Source organism: Gymnoscopelus braueri (genome assembly GCF_963280865.1).
Source record: "Gymnoscopelus braueri genome assembly, chromosome: 4".
Taxonomy (NCBI): domain Eukaryota; kingdom Metazoa; phylum Chordata; class Actinopteri; order Myctophiformes; family Myctophidae; genus Gymnoscopelus; species Gymnoscopelus braueri.
Window position 1 is genome coordinate 31877262 of NC_137605.1, and position 26225 is coordinate 31903486.

The 26225-nt window shown below is 40.6% G+C and overlaps 2 protein-coding genes across 3 annotated transcripts in view; both read right to left on the bottom strand.

Annotated features, from left to right (window-relative positions):
• The window catches only part of bbs9 (Bardet-Biedl syndrome 9), a 226504-nt gene extending 222028 nt beyond the window's left edge, over positions 1-4476 (bottom strand). The window contains exons 1-3 of the mRNA XM_080425602.1: positions 4420-4476; positions 1856-1977; positions 887-1043 (exon numbers count right to left, since the gene is read on the bottom strand). Of these exons, the coding sequence (XP_080281728.1) occupies positions 887-1043; positions 1856-1967 (269 nt within the window). The 5' untranslated portion in view covers positions 1968-1977; positions 4420-4476. The remainder of the gene's footprint in view (positions 1-886; positions 1044-1855; positions 1978-4419) is intronic.
• A 4977-nt stretch (positions 4477-9453) lies between these two features.
• Positions 9454-25916, bottom strand: nt5c3a (5'-nucleotidase, cytosolic IIIA). Of its 2 annotated transcripts, none has more exons than XM_080425512.1 (8): positions 25717-25916; positions 13731-13829; positions 12780-12849; positions 12386-12518; positions 12119-12208; positions 11730-11892; positions 11065-11265; positions 9454-10176 (listed from the first exon to the last, which is right to left on the bottom strand). In XM_080425512.1, exons 1-8 carry the CDS (start codon positions 25852-25854, stop codon positions 10075-10077), a joined length of 996 nt encoding a protein of 331 aa, XP_080281638.1. In that variant the 5' UTR covers positions 25855-25916; the 3' UTR covers positions 9454-10074. The 2 variants fall into 2 exon arrangements, with proteins under 2 accessions (XP_080281638.1, XP_080281639.1); XM_080425513.1 differs by lacking the exon at positions 25717-25916 and adding an exon at positions 16996-17024.
• Between the last annotated feature and the right edge of the window lie 309 nt (positions 25917-26225).

The following is a 26225-nucleotide window of genomic DNA, read 5'->3' on the forward strand; positions in this document are numbered from 1 at the left end:
TACAGTACAGTATGTTTCTGATTGTTTTGTTAATACATAGTTAGCGACATCGAAGTAGATTGCATTCCTATACAAATCAGGTACCTGCCACCTGGTAGCAAAATTCTAAAATCCTGTAACATAACCCAGCCCTTGCTTTGTTCCTCCTCAAACACGACTTCAATGTATGTTTAATTTAGCCAACGAAATGCCCTTTGGAGCTGAATCTCAAACCAATGTGTAGATGATGAGTTTACCGAACAACGTTGAAACAGCAGTTTATATTACGAAAGAGTAATAATATTATAAGATAAGATTTGCGACTGGATTCGAACCCGAAGTGGAGTTCGGCAGCACAGTAGATCTGAAATTATGAATTTATAAAATGTGAAAAATATTGGCGTAAAAGAATATTTGCAATATGTGAAAAATATTAAGGGATTTTACTTCCTTGGCCTACTGTAAGATTTGGCACGCCGTAAAAATAGTACAGGAATACCAACACAAACTGAGTGGTTTACTGTATGCCAAGTTTATACAAATGATAGTCTGTATAATCTTGGCATGCTGTCTGAATTGCAGCTGGACCTAATTATAACCATTAATTAGTTGAGTTGTAGCAGTGTCTCGTACATTGAAAATTGTATCAATTAATTCATTATTGATTTAATGTTTCTGTATGTCTGTTCTTTAGCCAGCTAGCATAACAGATAATAGCTGACTGTGGTATTGATTTACTATACAGCCATGAACCCAGCCCTGTTCACCCTGAATGTAAATGTAGGCTGTGAAAGGTTCAGCCATGCTCACTCAGCTCCACAAAGCCCTCCATGGCCTGGCATGGCCTGGCATTTAGTAATGGACATTAGGCAATAGTGGTGTTGCCCACCCTTGTCAGGTTACTTACGACACAAACTTGCCCACTTCCACCTGGATGATGGGGTCTCGAAGCTGGACCTCCAGCAGCTGGGCATCAGCTGGGCCCTGGCCCCCTTCCCCTGGTTTACTGGCCTGGGGCGAGAAGATCCGCAGCATACCCATGTAGCTGCCCACTACCACCTTGTCTGCAAGACAGAATATAGATGTAAGTAAGGAGGAACTATCCACCAGCCTGCGCTGGTAAATGCTGGAAGTGTAGGAAGTGTTCGGCTGGGGGAAAATTTGAGGGATGAAGTAAGACTTTTACAGTTTGGAGTTTATTGGGTTTATAAATAGTGCATGATAAATACTTGTAATCATGTCTATTCTAAAATGCCAGCCATCATAGAATCTTCCAACTCATTTTCTCACAAACACACATCATAGAACACGTACAAATACACACACACACACACACACACACACACACAACCCCATATGCATAACACACATGCAGGTAGGGATGGGACTATAATTGTTATTATCGTTTAATGTGATAAAGAACGCTCACAATAATCGTATCGCAGAGATTTTAATTTATCGTGAAATTGTCCTCCGTCATACACTGGGATCAATTCACCTTTGCCGAGCTGCATTATCCGGTATCACTTAAACCCTCTATAATTGGTAAAAACGCACCTGTAAAGAACGTGCTTGATACAGTCTTTTTTTCACTCTCTAAATCTATTTGCCAAAAATAGCCGATCTACAAGCTCGCGTCGCGTTGCGACGTGTTGTGAGCTTGTAGATCTGCTATTTTTGGCAAATGTTCCAACCCAGACTATGGATTCTGGGATTCAAAAAAGTGGCATTTTAAGAGTTTTAAGCATATTTTGTCTATTATCGCGATAATGTCGTAAAATCGCAATTATTTTGGTCACAATAATCGTGACATGAAATGTTCATATGGTTCCATCCCTACATGCAGGTACACAGGCATTTACATACACACACTGACCATGTCCTGTGCCACTGTTGTCCACGTCTCCGACACACAGGCATCCTTGGTCAAACTCCTCCCCCTCTCCCACTACCGCCGACCACCAATCACGGGCCTTGAACAGAGACATGCTGCTGCCTCTGAATGGGAGGGAGATAAACACAGAGAGAGAGTGTGAAAGAGGGAGCCACAGAGATATGATTTATTTCATTATTTTTTGTATTAACCCATTCAATCCAGGAACGCATCGGTGTCATTTTTTGATTTCTTTGGCTATTTAAAAATAGCAGACCTCCCTAGGTTGGCAGAGGGAAGGTAGTGCCCAGGATTACATAGACAATTGGCACTGGGTGTAAAAATCATGGGATAAAAATGTAGAAATAAAAAAAATAGCAGATCTACAAGCTCATACATAGCACGGCACAGAGTGCTTATGAGCTTGTAGATCTGCTTTTTCCCTGTGAAAATGTATGCAAATCTTTGAATATATATATTTTTAAAGCGAACATTTGTGAACAAACAAAAAAGCGAACAACAAAATATTTTCAGATGGGGGTCCGCAGCCTAAGGTCCTTACACACCGGGGCGAATTCTTCATGCGAATAAATACGTTTTTTTTTAAAACCTTATAAAGTCAATGCAAGCGTCCACATCAGTTTCGCAAAGCGAAAAAGCGTCTTTTAATTATTCGGAACGAGTCAGAATTTTGCGTATATTCGCATATTCGCCGGTGTGTAAGGACCTTAATACATATAATTTTGGGAGGTCCTTGCCATGAAAAGGTTTATGCAACACATGTTTTTTGTTAGGATTTAGAAGACATTTGTAGAATCCCCAGATGCAAAGATTTGAGTTACAAATGTCCACTTTAAAAATATATATATTTAACGATTTGCAGAAATGTTCAAGATTTTTCAAAAAGATATGAGCTTGTTAAAAAAAATTATAGCCAAAGAAATCTTAAAATTACACAGATGCGTTCCCTGTCTTAATCTGAAAAGAGAAATAAAGTATCTCTCTCAAAGCATTTGTCTTTTGAAGACCATAACTTCATGGACCCCTGGGTCTGATAGTTCAAAATTTGTAATCCCTATCCGAGTAGATCAGATTTTGATTTTGGGTGTTAAAGTTATTATTTGATTAATTAAAAGTATATTTATTATTGAAAAAATGTTTGCTGAGATAATTCTTTGATCACAGATCAAATATCAAAGTGATCCTAAAGCTGTTTTTTTGTTTTGAACCAAATCCAAATCTGATAGGGATTAAAAGCTTTGACCTCTTGGACCCTGGGGTTCAGTTGGCCTCGCTGTCACAGACTTGTGACAGGGATAAGATGAAGAAGCAGGTTGTTCTACTGGGCTGTGGCCTGTTGACACCTCGCCACAGGAGACTACTACCTACGTGCCAAGTCAGTAGAGTGGTGTATGTGTGACACTCCAAGTAGGGATGTCACTGTCAGCCAATGAGAAAGCTTAAGGCCAGTCACATGACAGGGATTTCATGAGGCGAAAAGGCTCAGGATTTTCTAATTGCTAGCTCATGAGCAGGTGGAATGGACAGCTAATCCAGAGAGAGAGAGAGAGACTATTACAAAAAGAATCCTCCCGATGTGCTGCAACATAAGTGTTTATTCTGGCCTTTATTGAATCTAATATTTAAATTAAGATCACATTTTTATGCATGATGACTGACACACAAAGCGAAAGATCCCTGAGAAGAGAAAAGGCATGGGGGGTTAAAGTAGATCAAATGTCATAGAGCCTTGTCATTCAACCACAGTAGCATAGTGACATTAAATGCAAACCAAGGCAGCCAGCCAGCCACATGTAGGTATTCAGCCCCTTTTTGGTAACATACATTTGTCACAAACCAGTTTTGCCTGCACATCCCTATCCATAATCACCCAGCAAAACATCCTCCAATCATTCATCCTAACATACTGCAAAAACACACTGCGCTGCAGCCATCATTGGTTTCAACCTGTTGCACATAAGCCTCTACAGTACACAATCGACAGTTTTGAAACAAACCCTATCACAGAGTTTCACAGATTTGTGTTAAACTCTTTTGTATAGCACAATAACTTGTAAACAGGTACAACATAATACAGCAGAATGAATTAATTGAGATCATTCAGGCCTGCTCACTGCCCAGGTGTGCTTGCCATACAGTAGGGGAATGGGGCTGAAAGGCATGGGTCAGGGGAAGGGAGTGTAAGATTATTTCAATTCATCGATCTTCAATTGACTATGATTGCCAACTTTAGGATGATAATGCATGACAGACTTTGGGGGGGTTCTTAGAACAGCTTAATGAGGAAGGAACAATGTAGGGGAGATCATGATTCATTTTGAGTCCGAGACTGAAAAGAAACAATTCAAGCCGTGAAGCAATAGCATCATGTTAGTTATAGTCTCAGCTCAGGTATTTCTGCTAGCTGCACGCTGCCTGGTTAATAGCTAGCTCTACCTGGTTACTAGCGCTCAGTTGGCGAATATATATAAGCAAACGTGTTCCAACCTGTAGAATATCGTTTGGGATATTAATATTATACCATTCCATTCCCGTGTTTTGCTTACCTGGGTGAAGAAGCGCCTGTCAATAAAAAACTATATTTGTTGCTCGGGCAAAAATCACATTTCTCTTGTGACTGTCTCCCTCATCAACTTGAAGCCATTCTCTTGTTGTCATAGCACTGACGCTAAACGGTGGAGTAGGACGCTTGTGCGCATCACCGGACGTAAAGTCGCCCAAAGGCTCATGGGAGATGGAGTCTTCTAGTAAGTGCCGTGGAAGGCTCTGCTTCTAGTGAGTCTTGATGAGGGCATCTCAATCTGGAATCGAACTTCGGTCCTCCCGCTCGAGAATCCGGCACGCAACGGGCAACGCTAAGAGAGAGTTAACTTACATTTTTGGCATTTAGCAGACTCTCTTAGCGATTTACAGAAAAAGCAAGGACAACACAAGATAATACATCAAATGCATAGAAATAGTAATCTAATAATAAAATAATACGTAAGTAAACCAATAATCTAATAATAAACTAATACATAAGTAAACCAAGAAACTATCATCAGCCTGTACATTGAAACTATACACACTATAGGATGCCAGGTCAACAATGACCTGGCATCATCTGTCTACATAACATGCTATCTAAGTTACATTTTATCCTTTGCATAGGCCTGCATGGTCGTCAAGGCTAGGGCAAGTGCTACGGGCTGAGGTGGAGTCTGATGAGGTGAGTCTTCAGATTACGGCAGATTACACACCATGGTACCCAAATCCATGGATGGACCGTTGTGTGCAGGTGCCAGTGGTGGAAAAAGTACTCACATCCAGAGGCGTAGCGTCATGGAGGCCACTGAGGCCATGGCCCGGTCAGTAAAGACCCGGCCTGCCCTGTCTAGCTGCTCAAACTGCAGGGCAAGATTCCCCAGAAAAAAGAATTCTGCTCGGAGGCTGGCTGGCTGGGCTGGACAACAATAGATACGTTACCGCGGTGATACATTGGCTGCCCCATTCGCACCTTTTACAAAGCTAAAGCTGCAGTCTCCTGCATAACAATGGTCCAAGTGTAACCTGTTAAGTACCGTAGTCTGTAGGAGGCATAGGCTATTGTCAGATCATGTCCAGAAGGAGTCCAAAAGAGAATGGATCCTGGAGTAGAGTAGGCTATTTCTACATTGCAGTATTGATACTTTTTACTTAAGTAAAGCATTTGAGTACGTTTTCCACCACTGAAGGATGGTAGAGTGTGTTGTTAATGTTGCTTTATGGTCGTTTAATTAATTAATTACTTTTTTTAAAATCGTGCGTATATGTCCCGCAACACAGGGGGGGGGGGGTGGGGGACAAGTTTTCAAATGTGAAAAAAAAGTTTTCTAACCCTTGATACTTTTACTTAAGTAAAACATTTTGAGGATGGAACACACTGAGGGATGGGTAGAGTGTTGTTAATGTTGTTTTATGGTCATTTAATGAATTAATTAAGCAAAAAAATCGCACGCGCTGCGCGCGCGTACATGCCCGCGACGCAGTGGGTGGGGGGCAGGGGGGAAGGGGGGAATCATTAAGAATCTTGCCCGGTCCAAGTTAGAACCCACCGTACGCGCCTGCTCACATCACATTGTTTACTTAAGTAAAGGTATCATAAAGGTATATATTGCAAAGTAGAAATACTCTGTTACAAGTAAAAGTTAAGAATTCAAAATGTACTTGAGTAAAAGTACAAAAGTATTTTTACTTAAAGTAACAACATTAGAAAGTACTCATTATGCAGAATGTCCCATTTCACAAGTTTTCAAATAAAAATCTTTTGAAAATAGCAGATCTACAAGCTCACAATGCGTGGCATTGTGATGCATTGTGAGCTTGTAGATCGGGTGTTTTCAAATGGCCGAAATGTGGGCTGAAGTGGTTAATTTATGTTTTGTATATAATAATCCAAATCTACAAAGTAACTAACTAAAGTTTTCAAATAATTGTAGTGGACTAAAGGTTGAATATTTTTTATAATATTTACTCTGAGATGTAGTGGAGTAGAAGCAAAAGTACTGAACATTGGAAATGCTCCACTGTCCATTTAGCAACGAGACTAAAATGAACGTTGACATATTTGTAGTCTCAGTGATCTTATCTGTTCTTTTTGTTTGTTTTGACCTATTATACCAAATAGTTTCACCATAGCTTGAAGTTTTTGTTCGTTTTGATTGTATGATTGAATACTTTATTATTAGACAGAAATGTAAACAACTGCAACTGCATTTAGGCTAAAAGGGTAACACAAAAAAGACTTGGGTACTTGTTTCCATTGTGGTCTTATGTATTCAATTCATCAACAGAGCATAAAAATAACACAAAAATACATATTATCAACAAATATAAAACAGTAAACATATCTCTCTCTCTCTCTCTCTCTCTCTCTCTCTCTCTCTCTCTCTCTCTCTATATATATATATATATATATATATATATATATATATATATATATATATGAATAATATATATATGTGTGTGTACAAAAGGGAGAAAGGAAAAAACTTTTTTGTCCTCCAAAAGAGAACATTCTCCATTCTGTGAAAATGCAATCAAGCTGTGGCTTAATTGGTGTTTTGTTGAAGCACTGATTCAATGAGACTTTCATCAGCCCAATTCATTAAGGTCTGACAGTATGCCACTGTGATTGTGATGTCTTATTGTTTGCAAGTGCTATGCTTGTTTATACAGATACAAATACAATTAATTTTATGTAGCTTTTTTGTACATTGGTAAAGCAATTATGATATTGCAGTACTTGACTGAATAGCAGGACAATATCACAAAATTGAGAAAAACGAGAACTAATGAAAAACAGGGCTCGTCCGGGATTTGAACCCGGGACCTCTCGCACCCTAAGCGAGAATCATACCCCTAGACCAACGAGCCAGATGTTTGCAATTTCTGACTTTTAGGTTTAGAACATAATATATGCCACGTTGCATAGCATTCATGCGTTCAGTTTTTTACTCTATTTTCAAGTTTCACGTTACCTTATGATTCACTGCCATCTAAAGGTGGCTTTTGATACTGCAATCAATTCCTACCAAAACCTCACTGGGAGAGCTTTTGATTTCACGTAAGTAAAAGAAAAAAGAATCTGCACGCAATCATACAAAAAATATAATTTATATTAAAATAAATAATATTTTCACAGGACTCCCATTTGATTTTATTGCCCATTTTATTTGACAGTTATTTTTCCTCAAATTTTTACATAAATTATAATAACAAAAGGCAACATGCAAGTGATAGCAGCACATTTAAAACGCACAATTCTCAAAGAGAACAAAACACATTCAGACTAGGGCTGGGCAATATGGATAAAATGCCCATATCACAATATTCTTTTACCAAATCCCTCAATATCGATTTTGTGACAACACTGACTATTGGTGCTTTCACAAACACAATGAGATTATTGATAAATAATCATCAGTAATGTGTATATTATAAGTGGGTAAAGGCAAACAATAGAATAGCAAATAGTAGAATAGCTAGAACAGTGAGGTAAGTTCAGAAAATGAACTTACTGTACCACAGCCTTTAAAACCAGGAAGACAACACTTATGTCATATCACAATATTACAATATCCCAAATTCTAGATGATATGTAGTCTCATATCATGATATTGATATAATCAATATATTACCCAGCCCTAATTCAGACAAACTGAAAGAGTAACATTATACTTTGCCCTCTGCAAAAAAAAACTTTAGAGGTAGTGTTCAGTTTGAACAAAAACAAACAATCAAACAAACAAACAAGTTAATTAATGGGTTTAAAAAAAAAAAAAAAGTCTATGATGAGCTTAACTAATAAATGTGTCCTGTATTGGGGTTCACTGAACCACAGACAACAGTGGATTTTTCCATTAACATTATTGCCTAAAGAGAACATTTATGATCTAGGGCAGTGGTTCTCGACCCTTTCTGGATCAGGACCCAATTGAAAATCTCAAAAGCGTTCGCCGGCCACCCACCTGACCACATAGCGGCTGCCGTGTTAGTGGTCAGATGAGTGGGCCGTGTGCATTTTCATCGTTATCACAATGAAAACTTTTACAGTTACACATTTCTGTCCTTCATATTAATGTTATATTATCATTCAAATCTTAAGTGTTTTTCCAAGTGTTTGGGGGCCACTTGCAATATCCTCATGGCCCACCGGTCGGCCCGGCACACAGGTTGAGAACCACCGATGTAGGGGGAGATGAAGAACACAGAGGACTTCACAGGTGAGTCTAGAGTGTGCTCCATCTCAAATAAAGTGCCCCTCTTTGACCTACAGTATGTCATTTGTTTTTAATAAAAAACAAAATCAAATGACAAGGTAGGTCTAATAATTAAAGCCTAGCTATTGAAAAAGGCCAGGCCAGGGTGGTCATATTTCAAAGCAAAAAGTGTTACAGGGTACAGACTGTGTGTCGATATATCATGTACACACTAACAGAACACAATGAAGCCTGTGCAAACATGGCTCTTTTGTTCAAGAATCAGCCCTTACATCCACTACCGCCAGCTATAGTCATTCTAAGGGGGTTTAATTTCACATTTCCAATAGGTTAAAGTGCATTCCTTCTGATCAGCTGATTCTTGAAGCCAAGCATGTACAATTTACTGTCAATGTAAAGGTAGAAGACACCGAAGTCTGCATCAATACGGTGTGTATCCGGCAATTCACAAGCTATGCTCAGAAAACTGTACGAATCTACAGTAAGAGTTACAAAAATAAATTGGACAATGCCCGTCTTGAGAATACAGAATCAAATAATAATTGTGATAATTTTTTCATGTTTGCAAATAATAACTGATTCTTTCTCAAGTTCACAGGTCAAGCTCTGAGTGCGTTTCTCTGGTCCTCTCGGCCAGGGGAACCTGTTCAAATTAAATTGCACAACTTCAGAAATACATTGGAATTGCCTTTTCTTTAGCAACATGCTTTTAAACTATCCAGAAAGGTGACCAGGTATACATCAGGAGTAGCCTGACACTCAGCCTGAATTTTCATTTCGTTTCACTCAAAGGATTCAGGGGGTGGAGCCAGGCTACATCAGGAGTCCAATGGTCACCAATGAAACTACCACCTAATTACATAAGGTCCTTGGAACTCAGATTACATGAGGTGCAATGCATGCTGGTATTGATCAAAAATAAATCACTGTTTGTCTGTGGGTGTTTGTTTATGATAATATGCAAACTTCATACACTGATACAAACATTACAATATAAAAAATGAGCATAATTATGTATAACAAAAGTAACAATAATGTGCAATTGTTTGTTTTTGGTTATTCTATTTTCATATCATGGGTTAGTGGACATGGGCAATGATTAGAACAGACTCAGACACACGCAAAGACAGAGACTTGGACTGCGTGTACTTTTAAAACAGTTCATTAAGGAGAGGAAAAAAAAAAAAGAGTATTTCTTTTTATAAAGGTGGCGAGAAGGGTTTAGAGTAGAGAAGAGTTCAACAATGGCCCAAGTTATTGGTGTGGAGTCCAAAAGAGGCTGGCATTGGGGCTAAAGCTAGAATCTCTTGGTGTGGAGGAACAGTGAAGATGTTTGGGTCAGGTGGTCATTTCCAGCTGAAGGAGAATGGTCCCGCAGTCCTTTTCCAAATCCATGGGTCTAGGATTGGGGGGGTGTAGTAGTAGCACAGTAGTTGGGAAGTGGGCTGAACTGTAGGAGAGTTATAGAATCTTCTGGAGGATGGCATTGGGCACTTCCAGAGTCTCATCCCTCACCAGGACAATGTCGTAAGAGTCCAGATATTTCTCCATGCTCTCTTCTACCTGCAGGACAACATAGCAGATGCAGATTGTTAATATTTTCATTGTGGCCATTGTGTTATAGGCCCTGACCACTTCGTCACCCGAAACAGCCTATTTTTGATCTGCTGCTGATCTTGGCTGTTTAAAAGGTACATTTTACTACTCTGTCTTTACTATACGCATCTGTATGAACTGTGGACTGCCTTTACATTTTTTTATTCAATGTTTAGAAATGGGTCAAATATAGACCGTTTCACCCTTCCCCCAATTCTGGATGGCAATGCTATGTGACCTGGTCCCAGAGCTACAGCGAAAGGGGAGGTCACAGATGGGGCTAAACAATAGGTCAAAATACATAAATATCCTTTACTACAGAGGTGGGCAACCTTTTCTATCTGGGAAGAAACGTTTTATGCTCATTAAACAATAATGGTCAATAATGTTGTAATTGTTGTAATGTTGTTTTTGATCACCTCAATAGCCTAATCTGATCACCTCATAGATCAAAAAGAGGTGGTTGCCAGCCCCTGCTTTACTACATCTTTATGAAGTTGGGTGTACAGCTAAATCACATTTATTAGCATATATTAGCCACTTAAACCCTGTATACTTAGCTGACAGCATCCCCCAGGACTCTATACTTGAGCCGTTCCTTTTTTTCTCTCTAAACCAAAAATAGCCGTTCTTTAAAATTAAGATTAGATTAGCTCGCACAGAGCTTAGATCGGTAAATGTTTGTCCCAGAATAGGGACACTAGGTTTCATGTGGTTAGGATACATTTTTCCAAAGTTTTCCAAATATTTTTGAGCAGTTTCCAAATCTTTCAAGATCTGGATCAAAGAGGAATTTTCCCATACTTTTCCCAGATATGCCACACCTGTGTTTGAATCCTGGTTACGTATCTGTACCTTGTCATTGAGGAACCCGATCTTGAGGATGTTATCCTTGTTGGGCACTCCGTCAGCCATGTTCAGGTCTCCCAGTGAGTCTCCCATCAGGATAATGTTGCAGTTGTCTTTCACCTGCTTGAAGTAGTCTGTGTTGCGCAGCGCACCATCATGCTTGTTGTACACGTGGATAAGCTCCCCTTTGAAGCCCTTCAGAATGCCCTGGGAGGGGAAGAATAGGAGCACATCAGTAATGTGTGTGATGGTAACTCTGTTGCCTAGGTACACAAAAAATGTTAGCCATTTAGCTGGACCTTTTATCCATGCAATGAGCTCAAGGAAACATTCTTGCATTATCCCACTTTCTGTTCAGTTTAAGGACATCAAATCAAGGCCACGTTGCATGACAATAAGGAACATGGTCCCAAATGGTCATATTAATTCATCAGAATTAAATCCAGAAATGGACATTTTGATGAATCCAGAGGAGCAGCGGGCAGATCGTTAAAGAGCATATCTTCTGATTGACTGATTATTAAGGTCAAACTGTTCCTAGTACAAAGCAATGGGACCGCATTAACTACTAAGTTATACTTTGCGGGTTAACAGATTTCAGACTGGGCAGGTTAAGGGGACATGTCCAACCAATTAGACAAGAGACAAAGTGTGTTTTCAGACAGACTCACGTTGTCATCAAAGTCCATGAAGTTGGAGACCACTTTGACATTGGAGTGGTAGACCCCCGCCTGGCGGATGATCTCCTCCAAGACATCCCCGAGACCGGCCGAGAAGATGAACACCGGCACGTTGTGTTGCTGGAGGCGGTCGAAGAAATGCTCGTAGCCCTCCCTGGAACCAGTCAGCCACAGAGAGCACAAGGTGGTGAGATACACAGCAGCATACATACAAACAAACAAACACACACACACTCACAGTTGGTAGCATAGCATTCCCTACAGTGGGTCCCTGAGCAACACACGTAAATGTGTTACAACAAGACAGTCATGGAAACGGCATTGGATAAACAGCTACAATGTACTGTACACAGACAGACTGAATGGAGGCACTGGGTTACCTTAGGGCGGCGTCAGAGTCCCTCACTACTTCTGGGAGTTTGTCTTTCTGTAGTCTCTGTTCAACCAGTAATGTGTGGGACTTAAAATACCTGGGAAAACATAAGCCAGCCACACACACACACACAAACACACCTTTAGGAGCACGGATTTCATGTCTGTGTGTGTATGCTTGTCGTGTTTATTTATGTGTGTGCATCTGTATACAATATGTCATTAATTGCATCTGCAAGTCTATATATGACTCTGTGTTGGCGTGTGTTACTTACCATTCTACCATAAAGGGGTATTTCTCCTCCATTGTTAGATGGGGGTCTATCTCGATGGGATAATATTTGTTCTTCAGCTGCAACAGCTTTTGCCTACAGTCCTCTGTCACCAGCGTGCAGTTGTCTATGATATCTACAACAAGTTGGGACATAACGTCACTGACACAAGCAATCACATTATGAAAGAACTAAAATGACAGGATGCCTAGAATACAGAATGACCCCCAGCCCTTACAAATAAACATAGAAACACACATAGGCTTTAATGTTCCATGATAATAAATTACAGTACGTACTGTATTGTCAATGTTTTGTCAGATGACATGATTAAAACACCCACTAATGCAACCAAAACAATTGAATGACATCATATGTTGCTTTTTGATATACTCACTGTGACACGAAGGGCAGCGTTTTCCATTGACCGCAAACTTGCTTAACGTCATATCAAAGTCTGTGATAATCTGTGGCAGAGAACAAGAGAACATACATTGAGTGCTGCTCTCCTACGGATGGATGACAACTGAATTAAACCCTATTATATTTAGTTGACCAGTGTTTTATAGGTGTCTAATATGCCCCCTCTTTTCCCTCTACACTAAATATCTTCGCTGAAAATAGCTGATCTACATGTTGAGCTTTTAGAACAGGTATTTTGGCCAAATGTTCATCCCAGAATAGGGATGCTATAGGGTTTATGGGGTTAAAGGAAAAAACACCATAAACGGTCTTTACTGTCTTAGTAAGGTGTTGGGCCAAGTCTCTGGAACTCTACTGGAGGAATGGAACATTATTCTAACAAAAGATATTCACTCATTTGGAGTTTTCTAGAATCAAGGGGAAAAAAACGCACAGTACTCGGCACCACACAAGATCCTTCAGTCCACCTGTATTTGTTATGTTTTTAGGGTTTTCCTTCACTTTGTCACCCATCTATATATTACAGCTTCAGAGGGATGTGGACACAAAAAAATTGCTGACAAGGGAGGCTTGATTATCTAAGTTTTCAGAGATAATGCAGGCTTATGTCTTGTATCACCACTAGATGGCACTATTTCACACAAGTATGGTCACCCCTGACAAAAACGCACACACACACAAGTATGGTCACCCCTGACAAAAACGCACACACACACACACACACACACTAACACAAGTATGGTCACCCCTGACAAAAACGCACAAGTATGGTCACCCCTGACAAAAGCACACGCGCACACACACACACACACACACACACACACACACACACACACACACACACACACACACACACACACACACACACACACACACACACACACACACACACACACACACACACACACACACACACACAGCTAACCTGTAGTTTGGAAGCTCCCCCCTTGATGAGGCCACAGATGATTTGCTCCACCCTCTCAGGGTCCCTCATGTGGACCGTGCTCTTCTCAAACTGAGGCATCTGGAAACACAGATGAAAGGAGGGTTAGATGCGCAGAATGAGAATGTAGTCGGAAAAAAAGACAAGAGAGGGGAGAAATTTCAAAATGGACATTTCATTTTTTTCTCCCTGCCCTCCCTCTCCCTGTCCGCCCCCCCCTCTTCTTCCTTTCTGAAAAAATAATTTAAAAAAATAATGGAGCTTTCGCAAAACAAATTCACCCACTTCTTTACACCTGTGATGTGACAATAAAGTTGATTCCAATGTTGACTCTATTCTATTCATTTGAACTAACATAAAAAAGAAGAAAAAACATAATTTCAGCCCAAGCAATGGTTATTATGTCATCGACCCATTAAACACAGAGGCCATATCTAAATGAAGCCAAAATATGCAAAAATATTGCATTTATTTAGTAACATGATTCACATCTGCCAACAGCATGTTGCCTTTTTTGTGCCTGGGGTTTATTGGAGAAGAGGTTGCCAATATAATGGTCTGGGCAGTCTTCATATTATGAAGACCTCCCAGGCCATTATCTGAAAACAGATGTTTATGGTTCACAGCACAAACGTTGTTGTTCATCCCACTTTCACACGCAAAGACAGCACACTTTAGCTTTAAGAGGTTCCTGAAAACCTTTTCAACCACGTTAAATCTCAGAGTCCGACACCAGGTCACCCAGACGAGTTTTAAGGTTATCTTGAGTTTCAGCCTTTGCATGGAGAAGGGGGGCCGGTTAATTATGGCTGGAGGAGGGTGTTGGGGACGGAAGGGAGAGAAAGTTAGGGAAGGAGCAGGGAGGGGGTCGGGCTGAGGACTAGCTATTCTTAAACACACTCTGTACAGTATGAACACTTGGGCTCGTGCACAGCAGGGTGGTCGGAGAACGGTCGGAGAATGGAGAATGAGGTGGTCGGAGAATCTCCAACAAGAACCAGGCTGCACACATGTAGGTAGACTCTTAGCAGAGAAGATAATGATGTTTGGAACCCATTCATGAAGTACAGCAACCTGAACAACAATTCAAAACAAGCACCCAGTAAGACCAACGCAGAACAGGATGGATCCCTCCAGAGAGGAGAATGGACAATGGAGAAATAGGAGCAAGAGAGAAGAAAGAGAAATAGAGGAAAGTTTTGTTTTGCTTTTTAAGTGGTAGTTGATTGTTGGGACTTGTGCTGCTAGGCTGCTACTGTAGGTATGGCTATATTGAAAGCACATTATCTTGTGCAGGGCGATTATTTTTCCGAAGTATTAGGTAAGCTCAATTATTCTTAACATTCCAGTGATTGGGCCGTCTTTCACAAGCAAAGCAAAGAGAAATGTTACAACACAAACCTCAGCCAAATCTCCTCTGGTTGCGAGAGAAACTGTATAATCTAACTAACGTTTCTCCCTTTACCCGTTTACATATCGTGTGAGAAGAGCTGAAAGAAGATCACATGGACTATTGGCAAAGCTTAAGAGGTTATTTCGAGGGCAGCCAGTTTCTTTGCAGTTGACTTGTCAAGGCAGGAATGCAATAATTATGGTAGTCATAACCAACAGCGTCTAGCTGGTGGCTATAGTTATGCTACAGGTCTATGATTTTTTGAAGCATAAATCAAGAGTTGTGAGGCCCTTTTTCATGAGCTTAAGTTGTGCTCCACTCCTTTCTGTAACCAGTTGTTATTGTTAGACCATAGCTGTGGATAGCACCTGTGATTTGCATTGTGTTAGTTAAACATCAACATTGTGGGTGCCATGGTTTGCATCTTGAGGCCTCCCATCAACTGCTATGTCATAAATAACTACCGTACTTCAACTCCCCTGACTCCCCACCCCACTGGTAACCAGATTAGGTGGATTTTGAGGCCACTCATGACACACAACCTTGATGTTGATGATAGTATCATAGTGGCGCACACACACACACACACACACACACACACACACACACACACACACACACACACACACACACACACACACACACACACACACACACACACACACACACACACACACACACACACACACACACACACACACACACACACACACACACACACACACACACACAGGGTTGTGTGTGTAAAATGGATATCTTCAAGGTCCTGAATTTACCGTGTCACTGGTTACTGAACCCTGTGTAAACATGAGAGACATCAGACACGCACTGACTTAGACACACACAAGCACACACAGCTGTAGTGTCACTTTAGGGTTCTCCATATTTTCAAGCCCAAGGCAGACCACAAACACGCGCACACACATACCTTCCCAACTGTCAACAGATCAGTAGCAGTCTTATATAATCTCAAGTGGGCCTCTTAAAAGCTAACACATTATGATCCCTGGAGAGACGAGGCACAAATTCGCAGACACAAGCGAAAAATAGGTTCCCCTTTTTTCTTCCTCTACAGTAAGCCTCCCCCATCATTAAAATCACAATCAATCGACACAATAGCTTCCTCAAATCTACAGTATGCGTTGCCACAGTCCAATCAAAACCTTATTTATACAAAAAGTACACTACAGCCTTAAGAAGAATTCGGAAAATGATAGCTTCCTTTTTAGAACAAATATTTTGAATGTTATACTCTGTTACAGGATCTTGAATCGGTTTGTTGTGCTATGTTTAAAAAAAACTCCAAAATCTCTATAGACTATGTGAACCTGTCGCGAATGTCATAGGGGCCCGGGCTTACAGGTTTTCTTTTCCCATAAGAGCAGACCTGTATACTGTATACACAACATGATGCAAATGCATGCACAAGGGTGCATGCATTTAGCAAGAGTTTTCACCAGCATTAGACTTCTTGTTTGATTCGGTCATCAAAATGCATGACTCTAGACATCACACTTATGCAAGGTTAAAAGGTCCATACTGGTGTCAATGTATGTCATTGTATTGATTTCCCATAAATCATAAATGTTTTCGTTAATCGATTGATTTTCATACCGTCCCTCAGTATAGGGGAAATGTTGCAAACTAAAAAATTATAATAATCTGAAATAGCCAATCTAGCTTGCCACTCGGCTATTTTAGCTTTTAATGCATGACACTGTCATACGATGAAGTATAAAATAGGGCATTATTCATGAAAAAACATAAAAAGATGAAATATGGAGATACAAGGTTTCTGCCCGACAGCGATGATATGAGGAAGTGGAGTATAATATAATGTAATGAGAGGCTTACCTCAGCTCCTGGAGTCTGGATTCAAAACAAGAGTGAAGAAAACATTCTCTGGCTGCCGCAAGCTTATATAGCCACAGAAATGCAGAGGGGGCGTTGCCCAAAATAGATTAGACCTCCCTCCCCCCTCACAGCAGGGCTAACAAACACACACACACAGTGATATATAGTGACAAAGTCAGCTGACGCATTGTAAACACACACACACACACACACACACACACACACACACACACACACACACACACACACACACACACACACACACACACACACACACACACACACACACACACACACACACACACACACACACACACACACACACACACACACACACACACACACACACACACACACACCCCCCCCTCAAGGGATCAATAAAGGTTCAGTGGATGAATAAAGGTCTATTAATAGTGGAGGAATGGTGCCAGCAAAGGAAAGGTGACATTTCTCGACATGCCTTGTGACCTCTGACCAAGGGGTCTTTCAGATGGACCCAGAAAAGCAATTACATTAGGACAGGTTTAACTCGCATGTCTTATTGACAGGATGGACAGTGAACACACTTCACTTACTGCCAGCTGAGACACATTCAAGACAGAATACTAACACTCACATACAGTACAGTACAAGTAGTCTACAGATCATTGAGACCACCATGGAGAAATAAATACACATTTCCAAAATGACAGTTGACCAAAGTGCTGTACAATCAACAGTAGCAAAGACCATAAAAGAACACAATAAAAACACAAAGGCCAGTTTAAAAAAACAAAAGGACAATAAAAAAATTAAAGCAATAAGACCATAAGATAAAGAAAGGCAACTCCCATACTGAGTTAAAGGTGCAGTAAGTGATTTCTTGTGTGTGTTAAACTTAAGGTCCGTGCATAACTTGAGCGATTATTTTTGAGCGATTCATTTGCATTAATTTAAACTGCTGTTTGTGTTATGAGTATGCACACTGAGCGTATTTATGTTTCAAAACGAGGTAGAATTTCCTGAGAGAATAAAATCATCAACCTATATGAATGAGGCATCACCAAAATAAAAGTTTGATGTGAAATAATCACGTCAGGTTTTCGTATCGTTTATTCATGTCGCTCATAGTGTGTTGACCTGTTAAATAGCTCTATTTTCTGATAGTATAGAGTGTCTGTTTAGTAACAGGGGACTGCCTGTCTCTCACGCTCTTTAATAAACATAAAATACATTTTCAGGTCAGGATACCAATTTTATTCTATCAGGAGAGAGAACCCATACAACACTATAAACAAGTGAAATTGGAAGAGATGACACAAAGATGTGAGTAGACAAAATTGGACTAAAGACTCTATAGAATTGAAGCTGATAAATGGTACCTTCTCCTGATTGGATGAAATTGACAACCCACCTGACAATGTCTTTTCTGCTTAGGGAGACCCCCTGTTACTATCAGAATATCGAGCTAAAAATATCACTTACATAAATGTGTTTAAAAACAGGATTCGAAAACAGGCAGTGTAGGGGAACTCATTCTGGACCTGAGTGACACTGATGGGACGTGGCTGTAAAAGGTCAGACAGATAGGTTGGATCTAGCTCGTTTAATGATTTGCAGGCAAACGATAAAAGCTTCAAATCAATCCTAAAATGTACAGGGAGCCAGTGAAGAGAGGCCAGCCCAGCCAGTATGGGGGAAATATGCTCTCGCTTGCATTTTTCTTTTAAAATATGAGCTGCAGTATTCTGGACCAACTGCAAGTGTGAGACGGAGGCCTGGCAGGCTAACATAACATAAAGGGCATTACAGTAATCAACTCGGGTTGAGATAAATGCCCTATAACCCTTTAAAAATAACAAAATGATCAAAAAGGACTTGACCTAGATCAGCTGGAAAAAGAGTTTGTCCGTTTGTCCAATTCAAAATCACAATCAATTATCACACCTAAACTTTGGGTTAGATATGGTTCCAGGTGCCATGAGGGGCATCAGTCACCACTGGGTCCAAATATCAGGACTTCAGTTTTACTAAATAACATTTAAAACATTTAAGGCCATCCAAGCTGTGATATCCTTGAGGGAGTCCAACAATGATTAAAGAGTTTATATCTTTCCATTTCAATTTGAGTTCTCATCTGCATAACAGTGGAGGGAGATGCCATATTTTCTAAGAATGGGTCCTAAGGGGATCATATACTGTATGAAGGGAGACAATGGAAACAAGCCCCTAGGGCCTTTTGTGTTATCCTTTAGCAATCATTGTAATATCGTGCCACTGTACTATTTGCAACTGTTAATAAAGTATTCAATCAATCAATCAATCAAAGACTGGGCTATATAGCCAAAAGCAAATAACCCATTATATTTGACCAAATGCCTCAACATCAATATTATAATACTGTGGGAATGACTTGGTGCTTTCACAAAATATTTACACAATTACATTTTTGATAAATAGTCGTCAGTAATGCCTATGTGGGTAAACAGGACAGCTAGGTCAGGTAAGTTCAGAAAATATGCCATAGATAATTTTACTGTAATGCAGCCTTTAAAACTGGGAAAAGACAGCTCTTATCCATATCAAGATATTACAATATACACAATTCCAGATGATATAATTCACTATGTATCTTCACAACATCAATATATTGCCCAGCCCAACCGTTATTCCTGCTTTAACATTTCTGATTATTTGTGCCACACCCGAGCCCGAAGACACATTCACACAGTGCTGGCCAAAAGTCTGGTATGACAGCTATTGAATTATATCTGACCAGTTAATATTAATAGCTTCTCCTTGTCTCTAGGCCAGATGTGAAACTTAAACAGTTCAAGGTTCACTTTTCTCCCAGCCAATGACAGAGGGTATGGTTGTTTAGTGATGGTCAGGCATCAATCACACACACAACTAACCTCATGCCTTACACATCCATAGCACAGTTTATGATCCATACACACACACACGCACGCACGCACGCACGCACACTCGCACGCACACTCACACGCATGCACACACAATAAGCAAATGCCATTGAGTTATACTTTATTGAACACAGAAGCCGATCAACCTATAGTGCTTGCACAAGTAGGTCTAATACTAACACAGGACAAGATAAACTAACCCTTTGTTAGTCAGATAAAGGTAAACTTTTCACAACAGCTTGTCTCATCTTCTTTCTTTTGCCTCATTCCACTACGAAACTGACAATACTAAAGACACTGTTCTGTCCAAGTTGATGGAAGTGAACCCCAAACAAGTCCTCAAATACCAACCTGTACAAGGCAACAGGGTTTTAGAAGGGAATACTACCATCAAATGATTTCTGGACTTTAAGCACTATATACAGATTTGTCAAACAAATAAGAGAAAATAACAGATATACATACAACCTCACAATACGTCACATTGCAAATTCACAACACATTGTGAGCTTGTGGATTTTCCTCTATTTTTGAAATAAACAATGATGAAAAAGTTTTAATTGAGTGAGAATTTGCCCAAAATAGGGACACCATTCTCTGGCAGTAGAGCTAAGGAAGCCTCAGTGCTCCCTTAGTATAGAGGTGGTTGGCAGCTGCTGATCCATGCCTGAGAAAGCGGAATAGGAAAATAAGCGGACAATGTAAAATAAATATATTTAACCATTGTTCTACAATTAGCCCAGCTACTACTCTACTTGGTCTCTTCAATTTGGTGGAGGGTTTGCTGTACAAAGCAGGCTGGAACATGATCCGTCTCACATACCACAGCCCGCACAACTAGGCCAACTTTGTCTAATCGCATTTGCCCTGGCCTGAATACGAATCTCTTTCCAATAGCAGTGTTTACATTCACTTTCAAAAATAAATAGTTGACCAATAGCTGTAGAGATTTCAGAGGTGAGGTTTGGGTTTCCTTTGCTGACTAAGATTATAGCTTGGTGGAGATTGAGAACCAGTGAAACATCAGATGTAGGTCAGAAATCCTATCCGGTATCAACCCAAGCCCTACAGGCTGCTTAATTGGCCCCAGTGGTTGCGATGGTGCACTCTGTCAAACCAAACCCAAACAGGAATGAAGAAAACAAGATCCTCAGTTCAAAATCAAATGAGGTCAAACGTGCATCTTGTTCTTGTTTCTTTTAATACCTGCATGTTGTGAGCTCTAAAAAAAACAGGCTTACGAGAGCAGCTGTACAATGGCTCACTGTTAGGTGCTACATGGGCTGAAAGTTTTTCTTCTGCGAAATCAATGCATCTTAAATTCTTCAAATTGTGGACCATCACAGCATTTGACAGCACAGTTATGTGTAGCCTTAGTTTCCTACAAACAACAACAGACAACATCTTGCAAATCATTTTCCCAACAACTGTCAAATTGCCAGATTCCCCCCACACACACATTCCTTTGAAATCTCAAAAGGGCTGGCATGGTCTTTACAAAAAGGTTAGAGAACATTGGTTTGAAACAGGCCTTGGTTCAGCAGGGTCAAAGGTCAATGAGGACAAAGTACAGGACTGTCCTGAGCCCCCCCAACACAGGTCACAGTTCATCTGTTGAAGTTGCACGTGCTATTACTACTCATTCAATCCTGCTATGCCTCTGACATTGTCCAAGGACAGTGGGGGGAGAGGTGCTCTGAGGCTTTTCACTCAGTGGGAACAAAAGGGACGATATGGCGATATGGCAGCAGGAAAATGTGCTCATTTACCTGAGCACATTGCCACATGGAGGACAAAAGACAACGGAGGAAGACTGGCGCTCTTCACTCGGCTCAAATTCTATTGATGCTTTTGTGCACATAACAATAACGGAGATCGTGACCCTGCAAACTAGTCAATTGACTTGGTGTAGCGATTTAAGATTGTAGTCGGTTCTGGGTCTGCAGTGCAAAAGCACATGCAAATGTCATAATTTAAAAACAATGATAATCATTTTAACATTGCTAATAGTATAATATATTTTACATGTGTCTATTACTGTTGACAATTTTCATGTAGCATCACACCAGAGGAAAATAACATGGTCATTACTTTATGATGGGGATGACCAGAAGTCAAAGTTCTGTAAAACTAAAGACTAATTCACTAAACATATACAGTATATTGTATATGACTGTGTTGCTTGCCAAAAGCAACGACGTAGTGAATGGTGAACTACGCCAGTACACAAGGGACGGGATGTTCCTGATATTCCAAGTTAAACAGCTGATGGGAACTGGCTAACAATGGCTATACACACCCTGTATCTTAAATGAGATTCCCTTTAACATCTAGGACTAACTGTCCAGGCCTACTATAACATCCCTCTCCATGTAGTTGTCTATAGACTGATCTTGCTGACACAGTCGGATCACGTCCTGCATTGACATTCTCAGTCACCTGAGGGAGAGTTGGTATTCTGTTTTTCCTTCAATATTGCACTAATGCATGCTCATCAGTTGAATTAGCTGTTTTGACCACAATTTCTGTTTACAGACGTCTTTCCTGTCTTTCATAAAATGCAGATGCCACTTTAGTCACTTTTCCTACTGAAACATTAGCCAGTTGAACAGTCTTTGTCACTGAAGATTCTGCGATGCTCCAATAACGAACCCTCTTGCATAGTCACTTAAATAATTTTCTCTGGTAACAGATAGGTCAGTGTAGAGAGACAGGACAGAGAGAGGAGAGACATGCAAGACAAGACAGGGGTCGGATTCAAACTTGGGTCTTTGTGCTCACGATGAGTATATGGCCTGCACAAGCCCAAACTGACTGAGCCATCAGCCACCCCTTCTCTTGCCATCTTGATCCAAAATCGAGGTCAACTGGGCCTGCCTCCGCCAGCGTCAGCCGTGGCCGGAGGCGGAGGCATCCAATTATCTTGACCACGATATCTCAGGAACGCCTTGAGGGAATTTCATGACAATGGGCACAAATGACCACTTGGACTCAAGGATGAACTGATTAGATTCTAATCATTAGAAGTAGGTGCTCAAAGGTCAAGGTCACTGTGACCTCACAAAACATATTCATTTAATTCCTTCAAAGTCTTCTTCACTGCATTTCAGTCTGGACAGAAATGAATGTAAACTGCAACTGGTTGGTGGAGGAATACAACTGCTAAGTGGTATTTCTAATAAAACTACTGTAACCATTATCATATCATCTCTACTCCAAATGCTTTTTTGTTACATGAAGAAACAAAGACAAATCTTATTTTAGAGCCAGTGTTACCTAATGCTGTTTCAGTACATCAGAAAGTATGTTGTATTGAACCTTGCCTGGTTGACTTCAATCTCTGTGTGTGAATGGCTGAATGTAACAACACATTTTAGTGCTCTGAATAAAGGCACTATATGTAAATCATTCTCCATTCCCCTAATATCAAAATGACCATCTGGCCAAGTAGGCCATCTACTACTATAGGAGCTCCCCAAACCCCATACTGTACACAAGCCCTTGGCCGCGGACTAGATCACCACGCCCACTGAGCAAGTTGCCACGGTCGCCATGGTTACACCCCTCTGTTCGGCAGCAGATAACCCATTTCAGGGTTACCACAGGAAACCCTGTTCTCTAATGAGTTTCTGTCACAAGGATTATACAAACATAAACAGTGAATAGTCATATATCCAATGACATAACAGGTAATATGTAATAAGATGTGTAATGTGAAAATTTAGGATAATGATGGTGCAAATCCCTAGTTTAGAAACAGATTTCTTAGCCACTTAAACCCCAAATGGTTGACCGGAGTCCCTCGGGCTCTATACTAGTGTCTTTTCTGTTTTCTGTTATTGTGGGGAAAGCTCTCGCTGAAAATAGCCGATGTTGTGAGCTTGTCGATCGGCTATTTTCTGCTTAAGCTTTTCCCACGCTTGCCCCCAACCGACTCCAAACACTGAGATATTGAGAGGTTGATTGATTTACTATATTCAGAGCCAGTAGTGCCTGTAAATGAACTGTAATCAGTTGACAGATTTTCCATCAGAGACTTTTTCTTTGGTTTCCACAAACCAAACAGGGAACCACAACTCAAGTTTAGGTTCCCTGTCAAATTTGTATCTACCTGGCTATTTATTGAGGAAATGCCAATACAGGCACATGTGCTAGCAGTATCTTTACAATCATTTATATTTTCAAACAAGCATCAAAAGATACCCATAGGTTTGATTGGGGACAATAATGTGAAGCAAAAGTGCAATGCTGATCAATAGCCCACTAACTACAATTCAATCAAACTTACATACACTTTGAGAGTAATGTGAGCTTTCAGTTTATCTATCTTTTTTTTTCTCCATACAAGCCAGGTAAACCGGTTAGACTAAAATGTGGAAATGAAAGACTGTGTAAAGGATAGCTAGCATAAATGTTGCTCTAGTGTGCCATCCTGAGGCCTCAAGGTGAAACACACAGCAGTCTCCTTCAGAGACATTTGTATTTATGGTCTCGGATCCTTTCTGATTCCTTAAATTGTTTCCCTTTCTTAGCTGACTACCAGTTGTTTGTAATTTTGTCTTAACCCCTGGTTCCAAGTTTATTCTTCTGTTTCTGTCACTGTATAATTCTGGATACAAGATCACACTTTAAATGTTTAGGCCAAGTGGAAAAACAACAGCCAAGAAAAACTGAGGCCTCCTGGGGATGAGCAATCCCTGCTGTGTCTCCAGAAGAGGAATTATATCACTGTCATCATCAGACACTGACAGCTTTTTCAAGGGCCGAGGGATCATGAAATTCATTCAAATCGTAAATCATCCATTGAAATAAGAAAAAACAATAACATCACTGCAGATATACTGTAACAACTACAGTGATTTGATAGCGTGGGAAACCCATGTAGGCCTACTGTAACTTAGTTATGGTACATGGTTTTCGCATGCTAGCATTGATATGCTACAGCGCTGGATGTTTGTGCTCATCCATGGAGTCAGGCTTCATCAAAAGCATATGGCCAGAACCACTGACTCGTCCATTAACTTAACCACCACATCTTTCACTATTTTAATCAGACAATATCAAAACGTGAGAGACCTCCAAAGTGATAGTAATATGCTAGATTGGGCTGTTAATATCTGAGATATGAACAAAGGATTCCATTGAATCCAATGTTAATTATTCAGTTTTCACCTGTACTGGTCTGGTGACATTAGATGACAGATACGACCAGAGGTATTACATGCCGTATGTTAGTTGTTAGTGCCCATCGGAGTCGGACAATAAAAATACACTCTTCAGACTCCATTTGGACAGATGTTGTTTCAGCAGTGCATCACCACGAGTGGGACAAGGCTACCAGCTGTTTGAAAGACTCAAAGGGATGCCCGATGTCCTGACAACAAAAGGACAGCTACACCATTATGCACCTCAGCACCTGTCGAGTCAACGTTATTCAACTCCACATTCCTACTTTACATTGACATCTGGACAGTGTGTCAGTGGGACTGTTCTTTATGTTGTCCTGCTGTCATTGGGAAGGCGAGGGAGAGGTATCCGCATACCTAAGCTACAAAAACCTGTCCAACAGCTAAAAAAAATCCCTTACAAATTCCTCATGCTCTCATTTTACAGTCTACTCTATGGTCACGCTGATACAGACTATCTGCTGTCATTCTTCGTTTTTTTGGCGATGGTTGTACAACAATACACTGTTGTTTTGGATATTATTTATGGCCAGCTAGCTATAATGACCTCTAAAATGTATTCTGGTGAACATCCGCTACTGCGCAGAGCGGCAGAGAGCGGCATGGAGTCAAGTCTTCACGTTCACACTCACCATCTCTATGATCTTGAATTTCTTCCCCGCTCGCTTCTTCTTGGCGACGATGTATTGGGCGAGAACTACTCCACCAAACAGGGCACACACGCTGGCACTCGCCGCGGCGCCAACCTTTACCACAGCCGTTTTATCCATGGCTGTGTATCGCTCCTTTACGAACCGTCCCTTATGTCAACATGGTCCCTCCCTTGTTCAGTAGTCTAGTCTGCATTCTGCAACCGAGGATCGTCTATTGCGTCTCTACCATTTCTATGTGAAGAGGGGGGGTATATTTTCCATCTTACGTAAACATTCCGCTCAGAAGACCCCAAATAATACCCAGACCTGGTCCGAACTTATCACGTAACGTTTTTTTTGTATCACTACTGACTTTGAACACCAGAGAAACAAATCAGGACAAGATTGAGTAAAATAATATACCGGTAGTCACGTTTTTCCAAGAGGTTGGTATGCGCCGCATCTATGGAAACGGGACCCACAAACAGCTAGAAGAAAAGGAGTCCACA